Raw genomic sequence first — 21973 nt, forward strand, 5'->3', positions numbered from 1 at the left:
CTAGCCCCAGATAGTGGAGTAAGACATTTTTAATGTCAAAAAACAAAACAAAATATGTCAGTCGAAGTCACACTTCCTTGATATGCACTAGAAAATGTGGCATAGACTTCTGATGGCTTCACAATGAACTGAAAGCCAATAAATATAGGCCCTTGCACGCACCTGAAATTGGTTACTCAAAAAACCCTGCCGTACGTGCAGCCAAAACAGCATGTGTGAAAAAATAAGTAGCATTGTTGTCATTTTGAAAATATCTCCTCACTTTAAAGTTATAAATAACACCACTCGCGGATAATTTTTTTCATTTTTCTTTTGACGACAGCAATCGATTCTGTATAATCATATGTCTTTGAATTCAAAGTCATTTTCTGAATAAATATTTATAACGAACAACTTTGTTGAAGATTGCATATTGATTGGAGGTTCCCAGAAAACAATTTTTTTTAACTTTTTAACTATTCAAAGCATGTGCGAGAAAGAGAGGCAACACATAACTTTATATAACAATATCTTTTTACTGCGAAATCGGATTGATTTGCAGTCTTCGTCAATGTTGATCCTGATACCTTAAGCTATATATCTGCAGATTTTGGGATGCACAAAGTGAATTTTTTACTGAATTTATTGTTTCTTTTACTCAATTTTCATATATTTTCACATACAAACTTGAAAATTCTTCTGAGTGAACTAGCGTTTTCGAAAAAAGCTCATATTTGATAAATGGTATGTGAAGCCAATTAGCATTTGATCAAACAGTGTTCCGAAAAAAGTCAAAATTGTTGCCGGTCTAATGTACATTTACTATTAAAATTCGACTTCATACGCAAATTTTCTCAACGTCATGTATAATGAACATAAACTTTTAGGTCGCTGTTATCATACACATAACTTGACCAATAACTTGACCGATCAAAACATACCCTGTCGTTAAATAATAGCTATTCAAACCAGTAAGCAACTCGATCCAGCACATCAAAAATCGTGAAGAAAGCATCAACCACCTATCAATGATGCAAGCCACCGTAATCTGTTCCAAGTAGGTGAACCAGAAAGGCTACCACATTACCACATAAGACAACACGTTAAAATCTGCTTACGTTCTGGGTCATTGTACCCAAGCTTATTATTTTTAAGTCGTAATGAATAATTAGAGCTTTCGTTCAACGCGATGTTCACCGTTCCAATCCATAAAGGTCGTGTCCATTTCAAAGACAATGTCATCGCATGCAGCTTACACGAATGTGAATGCATCAGCCGGATGCAATTGTGCGTTATTGGCTGCAATTTGTTCCGAACCATTATTCTCGATTTTAGACCTCTTCGTATCTACAATAAAACCTACAAACGCTCATCTGAACTCATCCGGTTGAGCATTTGTCTTCTCGAGACCTACCCTGTCGCTTTGAGAATCATCTGCCGCTATTTATTGGAGGGGACGGGAAATCGATGCTGCTGAGCATAGCAAAAATCTACCGCATCTGTGCTCTGGCGGTGAAGTGTTTGTAGTTGTGCTTGAGATTCTTCACCATTTCTGAGTCAAATTGTGGATACCTACTCCTCGTCCTAGAGACTAATTCTAAGGCACCCAATCACAAGCACTTGCCATCTACTAGTGGATTCCATCTCGGGCGAAGCCGAGTAAGCCTAAGGAGATTTTAGTACCATCGCAAACATCTTAGAGACAGTTTCAATTCCCCTCTCCGATTGGCAAGCCGACGCGAAGGTGTACCTACTGGCACTCTCACCCGGCTGGTAGTACACGCGATGTTCTTAGCCGTGCGCTAGTGTGTAAGGCTTTTAGTTTTCCATGCTAGTATTCGCCGTCACCGGGGATGGATATTGTTTATACGGACGGCATATTATTAATAATCTTTTCTTCTTATTTTAATTCCACTACCGTCAGCCGCTGCCTCTCAATTCCGCAAACTGTGGCTGGTCGCATCGGGACCGATTTGAACAGGGTATATATTACGAACGGCGGTCCTAATAATCATATCATATTGTTTCGCGCCTTCTAGTGATCAAGATCAAGTAACGAGTACTATCGATACGGTCAACCGGCAACAGTTGCAGTTTCCTACCACGGAGAGGACGGAATCCTTAGCAAAGTGTTGGATAACTGAGTTGGACAAAATAGTTCACCATGAAATTTGTAAGTGATGTGCACAATTACGCGATAAATCATTCAGTAGTAAAGTGAAAAAGGACTTGTGATACGTAATGAGGGCGTTTGTTGCTATGGACTTTGAATAAATTTGTTGAAGTACAAAGTACTTTTGGAATGTGAAGTTAACTATTTGAGATAACAATATTCGATTGTGACATTCAGTGGATCAACTTATAAAAATCCTTTTCGATGTGTTCAAGGAACATTTAAATTGAATCCTATTCTGATTTGCTGCTACATTAAAGGAACCATTGCTATTCAGTGCCTTCAAAAAACGTTTTCTTTGAATTTTATTTTTGGAAAAAGATCAACACATACATTATTATTTTATTGTGTAGATTTAGTTACTTATTTGATCTGACGAAAATGTATGTGAAAAAATTTAGTCATGCGAGACACAACACAAAAAAAATTGTTGCTAAATAGCAAACCAGTTAGTTAAATGCATAGACCGTTAAATGTTGATAAATTGTCAATCAGAAATTTTAAGTTTTTTTTTTCGTTGGGTTTAATAGCTCAAGCACTAATGCAACTAATATTCAACAAAATGAGTGCTTACTTAAGTTAATAGGGTTGATATAGGATGGGGAATGAAAATTTTGAATTTTAATTGATTTTTTTTAGTTTCACTTTTAGTGGTTTTTCCAACCGTACGCCCGGGGTTAGGGTTGCCACCCCTCCAGCTTTGACCCGGAGACTCCGGTTTTCGGGAGCGATCTCCGAGCCTCCGGGTTTTATATCAATTTATCCAGGTTTGGTGGGAAGAAGCATCATTTCAATTTTTGTGGAATTATTTTATTCTTTACAAAATATTTAAAATATCTACGTTAACTATTACTCTGGTTCAGATTTATTTTGTTCGACTAACACTTCGTTTCAAGGTGGCGAGGATGAGTTCACCAAATATTGCTGATTTCTTTCACAAAGCAATGAAATAGAAAAATAAATCCAATTTACTCCAAATTAAGGAAAGTAATATTTCGCTATATGCTACAACTGAAATGTAAAATAGTTATTTTGCTGCAATTTTATCAAATCAGTGGTGCTTATCACCAGCTGTACCAAGGTATGGCAGATTTGTTCTAATCCACCTGGCTAGAGCAACATCACACGAGTTCTTCCGGTGTTGTTGCTACTCCTGCAGCGTTCCTTAACTGTTGGCTTTAAAGATGAGTTTTGCCTCTTTGTTGCGACCTATGATGATGAATAACCGACACCACAAAGTGCTTCCCATGGGATGCCGCTGCCCTGCCTCCTTTGTTCGCCTTTTCCTGTTAGTTGTGGAGGAGAGCAATGCTCATTCCCCATATCCTCCACAGCGAGAGTAGCTGGTTCTTTTATATTCTTAGCACTTAGTCGGGGAAGTGAAATACTACACCTGATTAAACCGACAAAAACTGTTCTCAAACGTGAACATTTTACAGCTTTACTCTAACGTAGTAATAAAAAGCAACTAAACTGCTCTAAAATGCCGAGCAATTGCTTTGATCCCAATTTCTGTTTAGTTCCACCCAAAATCCAACCACCTCCCGGTCAGTGAAAATCTCCAAGTCAAAGCCTCTCCAGAGGTGGCAACGCTACACGGGGTTGAGAATCGAATCCAGGCTGCGTACAAGAAAATCAACTTACCAACCATGCTATCTCCGCCCATAACATTGAACATTAGTTTGGAGCATTAGGTAAAACTTGATGAAATCCGAATCTATTTGGTTATTCTAAAAATGCAGTGCGAGAGGTTGCAAATAGAGTGAATCCTTATTTGTAAAAGTAATAATATTTTACGTTGGGGAAAAATCCAATTTTTAAAACGCTATTCACATTTGTGTCGACCTAATTGAGGTACAAGTATTGAGGCACACCAAAGGCTAAAAGATTGTGGAATAAACTTTTTGAGGTCGCTAAAAGATCGCAAAATAATGCATGTGTTTTTAATTTTCATGTTTTCAAATTATATTTATATTCGGAATTCTATTCTAACCCATTTTTCATTCATAATAAATAAAATAAGAATCATCTTAAAATCAGACTACAACAAATCGTATGCCTTGCTACATAAAAGTAGTTTCGTACACTACGTGATCGGACTAAAAAGTTTTGCGGAAAAGAGTAATTTCTTGATTAAATGTCGCTCACTAAAATGATGCGATGAACCTCTAATTTTTCGTCGAAATAAAAAACAATAAATTCTTGTTAAATCGACTGAAAAATCTGAACGGGATAAAACTTTTAATGCAAATTGAGTTGGAAAAGAACTTCAAGTAAAAACATGAAAATATAAAGTTACTAAAACAACGTAATAGTTCCCACATTTACAGAGACACCAAAGAGAATCGTTTTAAAACTCTTTCATGCAAATCTTCCCCTAGAATCTGATTGTTGCAAATTGCAATGAAGTTTTCAAAATTGTCATTTCATATGAAAAGTTTTCAATAGATCCATACAAAGCAAATTGGGTATACCCAATGGGCTGTCCCAAAAAAAAGCGATGTTCGAAAAGTCATGGTGCTCAACCCTATAATGAAAGATAAGCATATTTTAAGCGCTTTTGTAGAACACATCAAGTTTCTAAAAATCATCTAGAGGTTCTGCAAATGCGATTTATGAAAAATGATCATTTTTGAGCAAAATTGTCGTATATAAGTGGTTTTTGCAAAGCCCAATTTTTTTTAAATATTTTTTTATTTTTCTGTGGACCTTATAGAATAAATCCCATTTAAAAGTTTTTTAGAAAAAATATTTTATTAATAATAGAACCTCTTAATTATAGCGAAAATTTTTTTTCTTTAGTTGATTTTGAAGAAAATCCACCCAAAACGAATATCAATAATTTTTTTTTCAATAAACCAAAGACATGTATTGGAAAGTACTATTTATTACAAAAATTTTCGTGAACAAATGTTGTGAAAATTCGATCGGGGAACTGAGATATAGTATTTTTAGTAAATGCTTTCAAACCATGAAACTTTGAAAAAAAATTTAATTGATCAATATCTCTACCGTAACTTGAGCAGTGTAGGCATATTGGGTGTCAAATAAAAAGAATTTCTCTCTATCTTGCAAAACTTTTCCATGTGTGGAATTTACCATCTTATTCTAAGGTAATTATTGAGGCATTTATAGAATTGTGCATGATCAAAAACTTTTTCGAATAAGAAGTGATAGCACCAATGATGCTATAACCTGTATAACATTCACGATTGATTAGATTTATTTATTAATGTAAATGTATGCTAAGTCTTGTAATAAAACACTCAAATTGAAATCATTTCATATGTTTTCGAATAAATATGGCATGATTAAAGTTTTAGAAGTTATTTTGGCCTTCTGTTTTTGGCGATAATTTTTCAAACAACGATTTTTTTTGGGACAGCCTACCCCTCACAAGCCCTTTCGAATATAGGTACTCAACAGAATCATCAAATTATGATGAAGTTTAACCAGAATCAGAAAGATTATCAAATTTTTACCTGATCTCCAGATTAACTTTTCGTAACCATGTTATCTCACATCCAGCTTAAGTAAAAAGCTGATCAAGCAAAGACCCGGTTTTGTCTGCACTCGATTTTGTCTACTCCCGATTTTGTTAGCATTTTGACCCCATTCTGTCAGCCTCATATAAAAATCCGTTTGAAGCGCTCTACCAGACGAACCAAGTCAAATTTAAGTAAATCCTTTCTTGAGCATATTTTTTCTTATCTTCGAGATGCAAAATATGGAAAAATAAAAATATTTTTTTGTTTTTTTTTATAGTAATATTTCCTTAGGAAATAATGTATATCAAATTATCAGAAAGAGTTATGAGACTATGTCTAGGGACTAAAGAATATTTTAACAGCTTTGTTTTATAAAAAAGAAAGAAAAAAACCGATTTAATCCACCTATCAGTGAGATGATACATTTCTTACACATATCACTGTTGTATTATTCATTAGTTTTCCGAACACACGCAATGTTTGCAAGCAACTAGATGTGAGACAGTTTCGAGTCCTGCGCGAATAAAACTTCGAATAAACTGAATAAATTAAAGAAAAATAAAAAAAAACCTAATATTTTTCTAGCACATGTATGGTTCCTAAACCGTTTTTCTTGAAAGTGCAAAAAAAACACGAAAAACCTGTTTTGATCAAGATAGATGCTTATCTAGCTGCACAAATTTTACATACCGATCCTTAATACACATCTCCTGCAAAGTTTTCAATAGTTCGATTGGGCAGAGAATATAGCCGAAAGCAGTCTACATTGATAAAATTTATCAGTTTTCATCAATATTTGAAGACAACGAAGATATATCAAAATGTAATTTTTCACCGATAACTGAAAATGTCTCTGACAACACTGCTCCAGTAAAATCCAATCAGAACAATTGCAATAACTTCAGTTCTGCGAATATTTCTTGTAACTATTTGCGCTCAAATAAAAGGTGTCAGTAACAATTACACTAGTTTACAAATTTTGGGATAATTGCATGAAGCTAAGAAAACAAGTGTTTTCTAAGTCAATTTTGGGTCGCTGAGCACGAAAATCATATCCATTTTTTTTTTTCAAAGAACCGTTCTTGCGATTTTTTTAAAAAAGGTGTTTTTGAGCACTTTTTGCAGTTTTTGATCAATATCTCAGGAACAAATCTTCCGATTAACACAAACTCACCATTCGAAAGGTATTGATGTGCCCATTCCAAAAATGTATAACATGTTAGGATATCAACAATTTAGGGTAAAGAGCAACCAAAGTCAAAAAAAGTAGCGTTTGGTAAAATTACTAATTTTTAGTTGATTTTTCATAAAAAAATAAATTAGCAAAAAAAAAAATCTTTTAAAATTTTATGTGACAGAAAAACTTCTCACGTGAATTTTAAGCCTAAGATCACGAAAATCCGACAAAAACTGGTGATGTTATTGGGCACCTAGTGAAAATTGCTCTGTTTTTCACATATCTCTTTTGGTCATTACACTAGTTTACAAGAAAAATGAAGTTACGAGAAAAAGTGTTTTCTAGATTAATTTTGGGTTGCTAAATACAAAAATAATACTCTATTTCTCTTTCAAACAAGTTCGAGTTTAAAAAAAATAGTTTTTCTTTTGCTTCCGCTTTTTTTGTTTTTGCTCTATTTTTATTACAGAAAATAATTTCATATTTTTAGAATCTAATGTGACAGATTTTAACAATTTTAAGGTAATCGCGATAAGCTAAGAAGAAAGGTGTTTCCTCAGTTAAGTTTGGATCGCTGAATACGAAAACCAAGTCCATTTTTTTTTTTCAAAGAAGCATTTTCAAGATTTCTTTGAAAAAGGTGTTTTTGGGCACTATTTTAGTTATTTGTCAATATCTTGTTCAAATAGGATCTGATCGAAACAGTTCGAAAGGTATTGATGTGCCCTTTCCGAAAATGTATAATATGCGTAGATCAAATCTCGACAAACATATGATTACGGCTTAAAAGCCAACTGTCAAAATTCTCTTTGAAAGGAAATTTCAGACAATCTGTTACCCGCCAATCACAGATGTTTATAGTGAACAAAAGAAAAAAGTTTTCTCTTGCATTAACTGCTATGAACTGCGTTTAGCCAGTAACGGTTTGTCCGGAATTTCCTTTCAAAGAGAATTTTGACAGTTGGCTTTTAAGCCGTAATGTTTGTCGAAAAATATACATTTATTATGATTACAATCGACCAAAGTAAAAAAAAAGTCTAATGTTCGACCTTTTTTTAAAAAATGCATATTTCTAGTAATTTTTTTATAATAAATCAAGGACAGAACAATTTTTTTTAGAATCTAATGAGATAAATAATCTTTTTGCATAAATTTTAATCCAATGGTCACAAAAGTTGGATGAAAAATGTAGATGGTATTAAGCACTGAGTGAAAATTGTCACTTTTTATTTTTCGCACAATCATACTTTCGAAATAATCTTCTATACTTGATAGTTATTGTTTGTGTTGGGTACTGTCTTCTCGAGCTTGCATCCATCCATCCTGCGGCATTTGAATGGTTTTGGATATTTCATTGTACAACTAGGTAAGTGCTCTTTTTAAAATGTGGAAATATCGTTGAAAAAGTTTTGTTTTGTCTGTGGTGAGTACATATTTTACGAATTAAAGGAATTTTAGCCTGCTGTTTCAACAGGCTTCACAGCAGATTCTCAGTTCACAGAATATTGCGTGGCTAGTGCTACGATCCCACTGAGACTCCTTCCCGATAGAGACTCGAATATTTGACGACTGGCTTATGAGACCAGTGCTACACCCTTTAAACCGCCGCACCAGGGCAGGGTCCGTTAAAATCATAAAATTTCAATGTGCCATAGCATCAACATTTTCCATCCGATGTTAGTGATATTGGGCTTAAAATAAACGTAAACATATTATCTGTTGTCTTAGATTCTAAAAGGACCGAAAAAAAATCAGTTTCTCGGTCATGTTTTAAATGTTTTAAAAATGCGTAACTTTTAAAAATGGTCAAAAATGCACTTTTTTTTAAACTTTGGTCGCTTGCAGCGCTAAAAATTTTACATATGATCAACACATATTATATGTTTTTGGAAAGGGCATCTCGGAACCTTTAAACCTGCATATTAACTAAATTAATTGAATGATTTTGACACGAAATATTGACTAAAAACTACAAACAGTGCTCAAAAACGATTTTTTTGAGAAAATTACAAAATCGCCTCCTTGAACAAAAAAAAAATGAATATTGTTTTCGTGTTCAGCGACCCAAAATTAGTCTAAAAAATACTTTTTCTTGAAGCTTAGTTTTTCTTGTAAACTAGTGTTATTAATTTTACTTTTTTGTGAGAAAATCTTGTCTAACCCCAAAGTTATAGCTGTTTGAAAACGTGGTTGTTCATTAATAACAGGGTATGCAGAGGGTTAATAAAAACAATAAAATGAATAGAATAAAAAAAATTCCCAAAATGAAGAAAGTGATAAAAAGAAAAAAAATGCAAATAATCAAAATACTTCATTCAGATATAAGTATAATCGTTGCTGTTGAAAACTGTGAAATCCAACTAGTGACAATCGTATTTTTTATACTCTATGCAATCAAATCACTACTACGCACCTGCACAAAAGAAGAATGGATCGGCGCTAGTTGGATTTTCTAGTTTTCATCTGTAACGACAATAAATTGGTCCTAAAGGTACTACTTCAATGAAAATAGTTGACTATTCAGTCTGCTCAAAATTGTTATTATCCAATAATAAATAAATAGAGCGTGTCAGTCTACACCGAATCTAATAACGGGTTGGAAACGACGAACAAGGATTATGATCTTACGATCGTTCCTAGACAAGGATTTGTGCAGAACCGAACAATGACGAATACTGTGACCAAGTTGATTAAATTATGAGTAATAAACCTCGTATTCATGAAACTAGTTGTGTTTCCAAAAAACTAGTTCGCTCCGAATATATAAACGACGTTACATTCGAACGTTTAGTTGGGTAACTATGGTTGTTTCTTGGGCATGTTTAGTTTTTGTGATGATTCTTGTTCAAAATTTGGAGATACACTACATCAACTAAAAGAGCCGACAGGTGAACAATGTTCATGATTTCAGGAGCTTAGTCGCGATTTTCGCAATTTCTCATGACATTGCCGAGATATTTTACTCATGAGTTCACTACCGGATTTTTCTGACAGAGTAGCGTGATTTATGTTCACGATTTATATATTATACTAGGAATCATGAACCAGTTCATGAATACATGAATAATATTTGTTGATTTTGTGAACTAGCACTGATATTGAATCGTGCCTAATATATTAGGATTCATGAATTACGTTTACGTTCTTTACACTTCTTCTCTGTCATGTTTGTGATTCTATGTATTCCAAGTATATTACTGATTTTATCATATTTTTGATTATTATTACGATATCTTTGATAAACTACATGTATGTTATACTTATTTGAACGAGTTGAGTTTTTTAACTAACGGGTGGTAAACGTAAAATTTGTCAAAATTTACCACGAAACTGAGTCAGTGTCTAAACACAACTGCTGTCAAATTGTATGCACTGACAACAGTTGGGGTTAGAACCTGACTCAGTTTCGGGGTCAAGCAAAAACGCCAAACAAAACCATGACAGTTTCTTAAAATAAGTGTTCCATGAAACAAAATTAGGTCCTTGCAAAAAGGGCGATAGTGATAATATACTAGAGCCTCGCCCGGTGCTCAGTTCTATAGCGATATAACTAGAACAGGCACTAGCACTGAAAACGCTGTGGCAGCAATCGAATCAAAACAAAACAACATTATTTGATCAGCCACTTTTGACTCTCAAATTTTTTAGGGTTTGTAAAATGAATTCTTTGAAACTTGTGGCAAAACAGTTACAAAAATATGCTTTCGAATCGCGAATCTTTTATTCTTTAGGTTTTTATTGAATTTCTCGAGCCTTGAATGTAAAAAAAACTTCATCAGCAATTCACCGTGTCATAGGTAAACGAGTTATAATTTTCACTCCCTTTTCTTGTAAAATACAAAACGAATAGTTTTGCACAAGCAAGGTCTTATTCATCCACTACAGACAAATGTGAAAATACGATAGAGTATACGACTTTGCGAGAATAGTAGAATATGGTAGATGAATGTCGAAAATGGAAATAATTGCCAGCAGAAAACATGAAAAGGCCACCAGGATCAAATGAATTGAATGGATAAAATGAATTTAATAGATTAGTCACTTTTAAAGGATTGATTTTTAAATTCATCTGCGTAGAAAAATACAAACTTACTACAGATTTCGTATAGTAATAAAATAAAGATTGTATTTTTGGTATTTCGTATTACTTTGCCCTTCTAGGAAAAGTTTTACTGTCTCTTTGCGTGTACTGATGGAACTCTCTGTCTCTCTTCAGTATACCGTTATCTATTACTTTGCCTTGTATAAATCCAACAAAATAAGTAACAAAGTATGAGCCACATGATGCTTCGGTCGGTGTCAGCTACGCAGTACTCAAATTATTTTTCGTGCCGTGTTTGTTGCTGAACATTGTATAAACATTTGTCAAAAACGACTTTTTCAAATGAAACGCTAGATTTTTGCCTAGCATGTTTTGTCAAAATAATCATAGTAACCAACAGTGTTCCTAGAATATTTTCGCTGTCAACATATTTTTTTCCATTGAAGTGGTCCGTTAAGGTCAAGAAATTCAGATTCTGACAGATACTCGCTCGTAACAGGAAATCAATGGTAGACTTCACCCATCGCTGCACATTTCGTCCATTATCTGCTTGATTTTGAGTCATACTTAATTCGCAATGATGCTGATCTTAATGTGACAAAAATGGATTCCATATATCATGTTTTCAAATTTGATCGAAAATAATTGCACACTACCCTGAATCAGCTCAATCATTTCATTCAAGATTACCAAAGAAGGTGGTTTGCATTAAGTTAACATTCTATCGAAATGTTCTGAAACGCATTCCAATTTAGGACAGTAACTCCAGCAGATGCGTTTAGTATATCGTCCCAATTATAATCCCAATTGCCAAATTTAAGTTGTACATATACCCAAGAAAAATCTTTAAAAGAAGCTGATGTTATGCAAACTGAGTGACGAGTTATCAAATGATTCAGTGATGTGTACTCCACCTAATCAGCATCTTCTAACAACTGCTTTTAAGACAGATATACATGCAATCAAACGGGTATGAAAACTTTTCAATTTTACCTTTTGTTTTCAAGAAAATGATCCACTTTTTTATTTTATTCCATATTCCCGGGATTTCCCGGGAAATTTCATATTTATTTCCCGAATCCCGGGAAGCTGAAAACCGTCGGGAAATGGAAGCTCTAATCAGCATCCTTGCTTCGTTCCTAAGAAGCAGTAACATACAAAAAAATCTGGTTTCGAAAATGTAAAATACTTACGTTTGAGCGAAACAACAAGTCGAGTACAATGCGTACTTATTCATCCTACAATTTGGCCTAACGCGATAAATAGAGAAAACTAATGTATTCAAATGGGTGGGATGAATACAGGAGCTAAACTGAATTAGGGTACAGTTACCCTACTACCATAACTAACAATTGCACCACTAGGTGGATTAAAAAAGGTATTATAATTTGTATAACCGTGTAATTGATTAAAAATCAATCGATTAGTTGTCATAACAATCGATTAATTCGATTAATTGTTAACTATAAATTGAAGGAAAAGAAGAAAAACCTATTTTAATCCACCTAGCGGTGCAATCATGAACACGAGAATTTTTGCGTTGTTTATATTCATTAAAAACTTTCAAATGTATATATTACATTTTTATTATACACGACATGACAACTATATACAAGAATAGATATCATTTTTCGAGTTCTAAAATTTGGTAAAAGAAAAAACAGCCACGTAAAATTAACTTGAAAAGCCTGTTTTAGTCCACCAAGTGGTGCAATTATGCCTTTTTCATTTATCCAAACTATGATTCCTTAGCTGTTTTTTTTTTCTTTTTTATTAACGACTTAGACTGAGTCAATCTATTTCCTTATTCATATTGTAACGATATTTAATTAGCAAGGGACTGGAAGGTGTGAAACATTTTTCAATATTTAGAGCCATAGTACTGAAGGAAAAGCGAGGAGTTGTAGGAAGAAAGTTTAGAAAAGTGTGGAATAAGGTTATATGAGTAAGCTTAGAGTTTCCCGATTCTGGCAGCATAAGTCATTAAGTGACTTCACGCTTGTCTGGGCATGACTCAAGTGATTCGCATTTAATGCCAAAATATTCTTACCCGTGCGCTGCAGAAGACAAAAGGTTAAATTCGCCGGAAAACTCTAAGCTTGCTCATATGACCCTATTCCACGCTTGTCTAAACTTTCTTGCTTCAACTCCTTGCTCTTCTTTGACTACTATAGCTCTTAATATTGAAAAATATTTCACACCTTCCAGTCCCTTGCCAATTAGCTTGGATTGTTCAATATAATTGTGAAAATGTCTATTACATTCTTATTATACGTAGCACGTATCCCACTACTACCACGAAAGTTGACGCCCAATCACTTTAAACAAAAAAGTATAATATTTAATTGACTTTATCAGCCTGAGTTCTATGTTATATTTATGTGATCAGATTTTGAAATGTTGGGGGAATGGGTTTGGAAGTGAAGGGGTGGGGTTTAGTGGCTTTAGAATGAAGAATGCCTCAGAAACCCTTCATCTTATTTCGGTATACGGGGTGGATGAAGGGAATACAGGTGTGAGAGTGGTCCAGGGGCGGGAGAGTGATCAACGGGGATGGTGTAAGGGTAAGGGGAGAGGACGATGTTACATCCAACTGCATATTATATCATCCATTTGAGACTTGGTTTGAGAAAATCGGTTCAGTTATCCCCTAAGAATCGATGTGACTTTAATTGTGGAATACGCCCGGAATCCGACACTTCCGGAATTTTCGATAGTGGACAATATATTTAAAGTATATTTGACTGACAATCAGTGATCTAGACCTGCGAGTCGAAGTAATTTGGTAACCATTTCAATAGATATTTAGGCTATGAGGTATTACGATTGTAACGGTTTATATGGGAAATTCCACTAACCAACCTGTAACTCCGGAACCAAGAGTCAGAACAGAATCAAATTCAGCAGCAGTCAAGGGTATTACTGTATCTTTCATTTGAAATCAATTGGTAAAAATCGGTAAAGAATTCGCTGGGAAATAGGCGTGATATTAGCTCAGGAACTTGGTGAGTTCCCCTGGGGCCTCAAGTACCGTCATAGGTGGCCAATAAGGTCAAAGCTACTTTGATTGGTCATAAGTGATCTAGACCTGCAAATCCAAGTAATGTTGCACTTATTTTAATGTGTATTACATCATTTAGACATCATGGTGTTACCAGTTTATATGAGAATTTGCTGTCTGATCACACTCTTCAACCCGTAACTCCGGAACCTGACGTCGGATCAACTAAAAATTCAATAGCTGCTCATGGGAGCGTTATTCCTTTCATTTAAGTTTGTGTAAATAGGGTAAGCCATCACTGAGAAAATTGTGTGAGTTTAAATGACACACACATACACACACGCACATACACGCACACACATACATACACACACATTTTCCTATCTCGACGAACTGAGTGGAATGGTATATGCCACGCGGCCATCCGGGCCTCGATTAAAAAGTCAATTTGTACAGTGATTGTATAGCCTTTCTTTATATGAGAAAGGCAAAAAGGAAGATATTATTAATTATAATCTTAGTGGCAAATATTTAATTCAGTAGACCAGCTTAGACGCAAACAAGTGTTTACTGCTTCTAAATAAACAATCCATCATGTGAGATCCCATTCGCTAATGATTCAGCCCTCCCATAAAATCGATTGATTATAAACGTCTGCAATTTGCATAACTTCGAACTTTAATTAAACAAATTTATCATCGACATGTCGGAGGCAAAGTCGTGCGTCTATCGTCTGCTCCAGCCACAGAAATTGCGCATTTTTTCGCAAGAAACCAAAGGAAAATAATCAGCCGTGTTACATCTCGAGCGACCAAAGTTATGACTGTTGACTCCGCCAGACGCTAATCGGCCTCAACCGGGCGTCGAGCTTCAATCAGTTTGCCCAGCGGCTGCATCAATGCGCTACTTGGGCTGAAATCACCAATAAAACCTAACGATTTATTCAATTTATTGCAATAATCAAGATACACCTTCGTACTGGATGACGGTTTAGCTGCTCAATTTGTAGTTAGAAAGATTTTACAGTCACCCCGAAAAGTACTTAACAACTACTTAACTTTTTATAGGTGATCGTGCTCGTTGCTGCGATTGCGGCCGTGTCAGCTCAAATTCGCCCCCTTGCGGTTCCGCTACGACCGGTGCCCTACGGAGGTCCGGAGGCCAGCGCTGTTATTCTGAATCAAGTGTACGAACCCAATCCCGATGGTTCCTATATATACAGTTATGAAACGAGCAATGGAATTCGTGCCGAGCAGCGTGGCTTCCTAAAAAATCCAGGAACTCCCGGAGAAGCTCAGGTGATGCAGGGATCCTACTCATACACCGGCCCCGACGGAGTTGTCTACACCATAAACTATATAGCCGATGAGAACGGATACCGCGCGGAGGGAGCCCACATCCCATCTGCCCCACGGTATAACCCACGCTTCCCAGCACCGTTCAAGTAAAGTGGGGAACAAAAATAGTAACCTTCCGTACGCCAGTTACCTTAGTATTTATTGCAAAGTTCACCGTAACCAGCAGAACTCACTTTGTTCACTACTCCTGCTTATGTACAAGTGTTTCATCTAACGCGGGCACACAATTCCAATGCACACACACATCCGCGAATCATACTCATCATCTACCGGTCTGTGAATAGTGCATCACTGTGATTATCTATGCTGTTCTATCTTGAAGTAATATTTCAGTGGACTAGCCGCTTCTGAGTGTGGGAAAAATTCTTGCCCGTAATGGACAAAAGCGACAGTCCGGAGAGTTCTAGCTCTAAGCGAAACCATATTTCTTTTCATAGCTTTTAAATTGTAGTTCATTGATGATCTAATAATTTGAACATCTTATATTAATTACCCATTCGGAACCAATTCTTCAACCTAAATATGTACAGTAAATATAAATAACACACCCGTAAAGTTAATTGTAATTATACTCATTTAAAATAATTATGTAAAACAATTGTATGAATTTTGTACAACAGATATGCTAATTTTGTAATTTGTACATGAGAAAGTAAATAAAGATCGCTGCAATCGCCCAATAAGAAGAGGCAACATTCATAATTCAAGAGCAATTGACACGGAAACCTTTGCGTGGCACGATCCACAGTTGACCTATTGAAGAAGACCAAACGACTCCGCCCGCGCAGTTTGAGTTAGAGTCACCGCATTGTGTTGCGGGAGAGACCGGAGCTAGTTAGTGGTAGGTATAAGTTGGCTGAACACTTGTTACCTTGCTTATAAAAGAAAGATATAGAAACCGCTCCAACTTTGAAAAAAAAAAAATTCAACGATTTATGCGATTTCGCGAACCTTCATTTTGACGAGTAGGGGAAAGTGGTCGGTTATCGGAGCCCCTATGTAACTTTTGACAGAAACTAGTTATGGTCATACTGACAAATTGTATATGTGTGTGTTATATTCGCACGTTATTTTTGTGTCGAAAGTTGTAGCAAACATATATTCTATTCTACAACTAAAATATTTTTTGAACAAGTTAAAATCTACTCAAAACATTTTTGAATATTTTCTCAATGTTATAGAAAGAAGTAAATCGATCGAAAAAATATGCGCATTGAATATTTACGAATTGAATTTATTCTATATTGTGATTCAACATTGAATGGCGATGAAATGTTCGCCACATTTTTTTTGGTTCAGTTTTGAAAAAGGTTACTAAAATTGTCGGCATCCCATTTTTTGAGGTAAATTGTGAATTTTCTATAACCAAATCAATATAAGTATTTTCAGAACGGGCTTGACGAGTAGAGGCCAGAGATTGAATTTGACACCATTTTGAAAACCAAGAAGGCGACATTCGGTGTAGCGGAATTCTCTATATCCCAATTAATATGAACATTTTCGACACGGTTTTTATGAGTCGATGCCTAAAATCGATGTCAGATGCCATTTTGAAATCCAAGATGACGACATCTCTATTCTAAAACCACCCAGATTGAAGGTCTTCAGATTTGTCTATAGTAAAAAATCCGTCATATCAATTATGACGAATTTTTTACTATAGCTTCGACAAGTTGGATTTTTGTATGGTGACGAAAATCAGTTTTGGATATGGAGACATCCTACTATTACAACCTCTGCAAATGCGAAATATCCACATTGTACGGTTTCATATGAAGACGCGGCAATGAAAAATCACCATTTTGAATTTTAAAGTCGCCGCCATCTTTGTTTTTAGAATGATGGCGAACATTAATTTTTGAGCTCTATAGAAACCCAACATTACCCAAGTAACCACCAAGTAAGTACTAGTATTTGCAGTAAAGAAACATTTCATTTGGGTTTCAGATGCTTCTTGTATCATATTAGCATTTTCACGCATAACTGTTGTAAACTTGCTTTCAATAAACTATTTAAAAACTTCTTGTCATTAATCAGCATTTTGAAAGAAGAAATGCCGTAAAAAGGTTTTCATGCCACAGCAATAATGGAGCGGTCTATTTTACCAAAAGCGGTTTTTAAAAAGCACTTTTCATGCCTATTGGTTACTTGGGTAACATATTGAGTTTCAATAAATAATCTAATTCAATTCTGTGTGGTATAAGTTGGTCACCCTGTAAATATAAATGCGATCCGCCAGTGCGTTCGTGGTTCGTAATATGCGTACCAGCTTTTCACATACACATATTGATCTTCTGATGAGGAATGATGTTAAAAGTAAAGTAATGTAAATTTTCTTTTCTTTTTGAAGGTTGGTGATCATTATGAAATTAAAGAAATGTTATGAGCCAAATACAAAAGGGTGCCGACAACCGACCGCATTCCCCTAATTATTAGTTATCGTTCCAACCAGGGGTGGTGCACAAAATTTTATTTCACGATAGAAAAAAAATCCGAGGGTGATGCTTATTACTTAGTTACGTAACGTAACATTAAAAAGATTTCATTCGTCACGCTCCGGAATTGGTGCATTTTGCATCATAGAGTACAATCACATAAAATCTATTGAATAAGTACTGAAAAACAACCTGTATATTTATTCAACCTTTCATACCTGATTAATAATATCACAATTTCAGACAAGTATATCTTTCTAAATTTAACACAGTTTATCCAACAATTGACGGCGGTGCTGGGAAAAACTTTGTAGTTCGTTTCTTCTTTATCGTAGTACTCATAGTTGTCGACGTCGTTGTCCTTGGTACTGCAATCGGCACCTGTTGCTCGCTAGAATCCTGTTGCTCACTGCTGCTTAACGAGTTGTAGTTATCCATATCTAAGTATTGCAATCCCCAAGGAACTGGAGCTGATTTGACCATTACGGTTGCCAACACCAGTATTAGGACACATGCCAAAAGAGGATTCATAGCTCTTATTGATCTTTCATTGTCGTTGGTTGTGAAATTAAATTCCCTCCTTGATGCTTCGTTGGAATGCGACTGGATTTGGCAGGTAGCAGCAATGTGATTTTATAGGAAATACCAATGTTTCTGCCAATTATCTTTTTCAACCGGAACAATGCTAATGATGAATCGATAAAAAATTCTAGACATTGCGCAGAAGTTTGATTGTTTTGTCTCCATCATCATTATTTTTTTTTTTTTATTCATTTCGTTTATTTGATAGGCACAAATGCGTTAGCTTGGCGGTGCCAAATTCTTTTGTTTTTACATTTTGTATATTTTAAAACTAGGAGGTTACAATGTTAAAATATTTTTTTAAAAAAGAAAAATTTTACAGCTATCTTAAGACTAGAAATAAGATTCTATATACAAGAGAGGGGGCGAAAGATTTTTTTTATGAAAAAATTTTAAAACAAGGAATTCAATAGTAATAATTTTTAGGAAATATTTACAGATATCTTAAAACTAACAATATAGTTTGGTACACAAAAGGGGGAACAAATATTTATGAGAAAATTCGCAGGTGTTTTAAGACTAGGGATACAATTCTATTTACAAGATGGGGGACAATAGTTTTAACAAAGAGGTAAAATTACAACTATCTTAAAACTAGGAATACAGAATACAAATTTGAACTTTTTTAGCGGAGACTTATGCTTGGTCAAGATATTCAGAGGGTCATCATTATTTGTTGTAGGCGCGTAGAAGATCACGTTCGCGACAATCTCGAACATTAGTCATAACGGTCACCACATGACAAACTTGAACTGTCATTTAGCAATAACGGATATAACACACTCAAGATTAAGTTGTTTAATTAACAGTCAAAATCGAACTGGACACGTAGGCCTTTTACTCAGAAGATTTATGTGTTGCTCAAGAATAAAAATTGTCCCAGAATAATATTATGACCTCAAAAAATAGTTTTAAAGGTGTATGTAATTGTATTTTGATTTATTTTATCTCTTATAAAAGTGCATAAAAATCTTCAGAATTAATCAATTTGCCAGCCACAAACTGCAGCGGAAGTACTACAAACTCTGTAGTAACCTAATCAAAGAACGAGTCGTATTTCGTTACTACGAGGTTGCATTCAGTTGATAATTGGTTTGTGACGTAAACTACTGGATCGAAGCTACGATCACTGCGTGAGGATTTCACCGAACGATTTGTTTGATTCTAATGGGGTGATAAACAAGTCAAAAGAAGCAAAATACAAAGAATATTTGTAAATTAGTTAGTTATATGCCATTGAACTGTCGTAATTCATCAAGGACTTGCCAGATTATTCTAACAGATGCTACTTCTGAAGATAAGCATCATCTTTGGAAAAAGAGTATAGCAAGTAGAGACGATGCAATTAGTTGCCTAGTTTTGTGATCCTGTCGTAATTTTTGGCTATAATTTTTAATCTCAATATTGATGATTTGCAAAATTATCAGAAAGCTTCACACAATACCAATGTATTTGTCAAGATTATCAGAAAACAGTCATAGTTTAACCGCTAATAATTGTCATTGTATTAAACGGGATCAAGGGGGAATTATCATATAAATGCGCCAATTTATACTGAATTCTTGAGAGTTGTTGGAAAAAATTTACACGCTTAACCTTCCGGAAGTCACGCTAGTGCACTGAGTGCACGCTGCTCTGAAAATCTAGCGAATTCGTCTTAGCGCACCAGCGGCTGCTCGTTCAGTGGGCTATTTGCGCGACTTCCGGAGGGTTAAGGATTTTCCTTTTTATTTTTAATTTTTGAAGACTTCATTATAAATAGGGGACCCGGAGCTGTTAAGAACCGTTGGGGTAATTCAGACCCTCTCGATATCTCAGATAATCGTAACACTAACAATCCTTCTGACTGTCACACATTTTCTTGGAAGCGCCAGTCTGAAACGTTAATTTTGACAGATGAATCTCATTCTGCAGTTTTTTTAGAAAGGGGATACGTAGTATTTCATTCCATCCTCGAAACACAAATCATTATAATGGTAAAACCGTGATTAAAGCAACAAATAAAAGTGAAAAAATACCAGGTAAGTGTTTTGAGCTTGAGGAAAAGCTTGGTACCAGGAAAGTGTTTTGAGCTTGAGGAAAGCTTGAGGCTCCATATTTTACGAAATTATTTTTGTTTGGGTGAAAACACAGATATTTGCAAGACGCTCAGCACTTTTGTGCAAAATGAATGTGAATTCGGACCCCCTATTCCAGCATTCACCGTTCAGCGGCGTACGGCTGCGCACACGATTGCACACATCACACCAAAGACCGCTGTGACTAACCAGATTAATTTTTTTAACACTTTTTTGCATCTTTAGGAGTTTCTCCAGTGCAAATTTTGTAGGCATGTAAAAAAAATTGTTTTGTTAACCCTTTATAAGGCTGTGGCAACTATATTGTCACATTTTCGTTTCGTTCATAGCGCAGTAATATGAAGTGAGAAGTGTTCCAATCTTATGAAATCTACTTGTTAGGAGTTTGGCAACTCTTCTTATTACTTTTTATTGAGATACAGTAAAAAGTGTTAGATTGGTGAATAGTTTTTTGAAAAAATACGGCGATTTCCTTTCGGATAATAAAATTAGCTCAATTTGGAAAAAAAAATACTATAGACCCTATAAGTTGGTGATGAAAATTTTTAAAACAACTATTTTTAATCCGAAAATGCGTTTTAAGAGCGGTAAAAATTGCAAAGAAAAAACCTATTTTAATCCACCTAGCGGTGCAATTGTGCCTTTCTCAATCATGAATCACGAGAATGTGAAAATTTTGAAAAAGAAAAAACAGCCATGGTAATATTGAACTGAAAAAAGGTGCGAAATCGGCAAAGTCCCAAAAAGTCGATTTTTATAAAAAAAAAATTTTTCGAGATAACATAAAATCTCGACGTTTCATGCATTTTAAAGATGTTTGGCATCAAAAATACGAATTCGATTTCTGAAATTTCATGAGGTCCCCCCTTTGAAAAAAAAAATTTGAGTTCCGGCTTGTATGGGAATTTCATATGTGACCGGACGATTTAGTCTATATTTCCGGACCCATATAAGCGATCCGTGCGAAATTTTATTGACATCTATGGGGATATTATAGCTATCATTTGGGACTAAGTTTGTGAAAATCGGCCCAACCATTTTCGGGAAACTGATGTGAGTTCGTAAATTTTGAAAGATGGCCGCTTTTCCCGGGCACTTCCGGAACCGTCTATGGTGGTCAATGTAGTCAACGAAAGTTTGGTTGGCCGTCGGTGACCTAGAACAGCAAATTTAAGTTGTTTGAGAGACATTTTAGCGAAATTTTTACCTTTTTTGCTTTCATCGGAGTATCGGTTTGAATTACAATTTGCTATGTCATCGCACGCCACAACCTGTAACTCCGGAACCGGAAGTCGGATCGGGATGAAATTAAATAGCCATTTACGGGGACGCAATACCTTTCATTTGAGGCCAAGTTTAGTCGAATCGGTCTAGCCATCTCCGAGAAACCGATGTGACTGTTATTCTGAATTTAGATACTTCCGCCGGGGCTTCCGGAACCGATGATGGTGGCCAATGTGGCCAAATAGACTTTGAATGGATGTTAGTGACCTAATACTACAAATCGAAGCAGTTGTGGTCATATTTTGGAAAATTTTTCACCTTTATACATTCATTGCAGAATTTATTAAAATCGACATTTTCTGCCTGTTCGTACTTATCACCCTGTAATTCCGGAACCGGAAGTCGGATCCATTAGAAATTCAATAGCAGCCTATGG

The 21973-nt window shown here is 35.3% G+C and overlaps 1 protein-coding gene across 1 annotated transcript; it reads left to right on the forward strand.

Moving 5' to 3' along the window:
- Positions 1–1990: 1990 nt before the first annotated feature.
- On the forward strand, positions 1991–15920 carry LOC131678541 (cuticle protein CP14.6-like). Its single transcript, XM_058958755.1, has 2 exons — positions 1991–2152; positions 14928–15920. Exons 1-2 carry the CDS (start codon positions 2144–2146, stop codon positions 15306–15308), a joined length of 390 nt encoding a protein of 129 aa, XP_058814738.1. The 5' UTR covers positions 1991–2143; the 3' UTR covers positions 15309–15920.
- The last annotated feature ends 6053 nt before the right edge of the window (positions 15921–21973 follow it).

The sequence above is a fragment of the Topomyia yanbarensis genome, chromosome 2, assembly GCF_030247195.1.
Source record: "Topomyia yanbarensis strain Yona2022 chromosome 2, ASM3024719v1, whole genome shotgun sequence".
Taxonomy (NCBI): domain Eukaryota; kingdom Metazoa; phylum Arthropoda; class Insecta; order Diptera; family Culicidae; genus Topomyia; species Topomyia yanbarensis.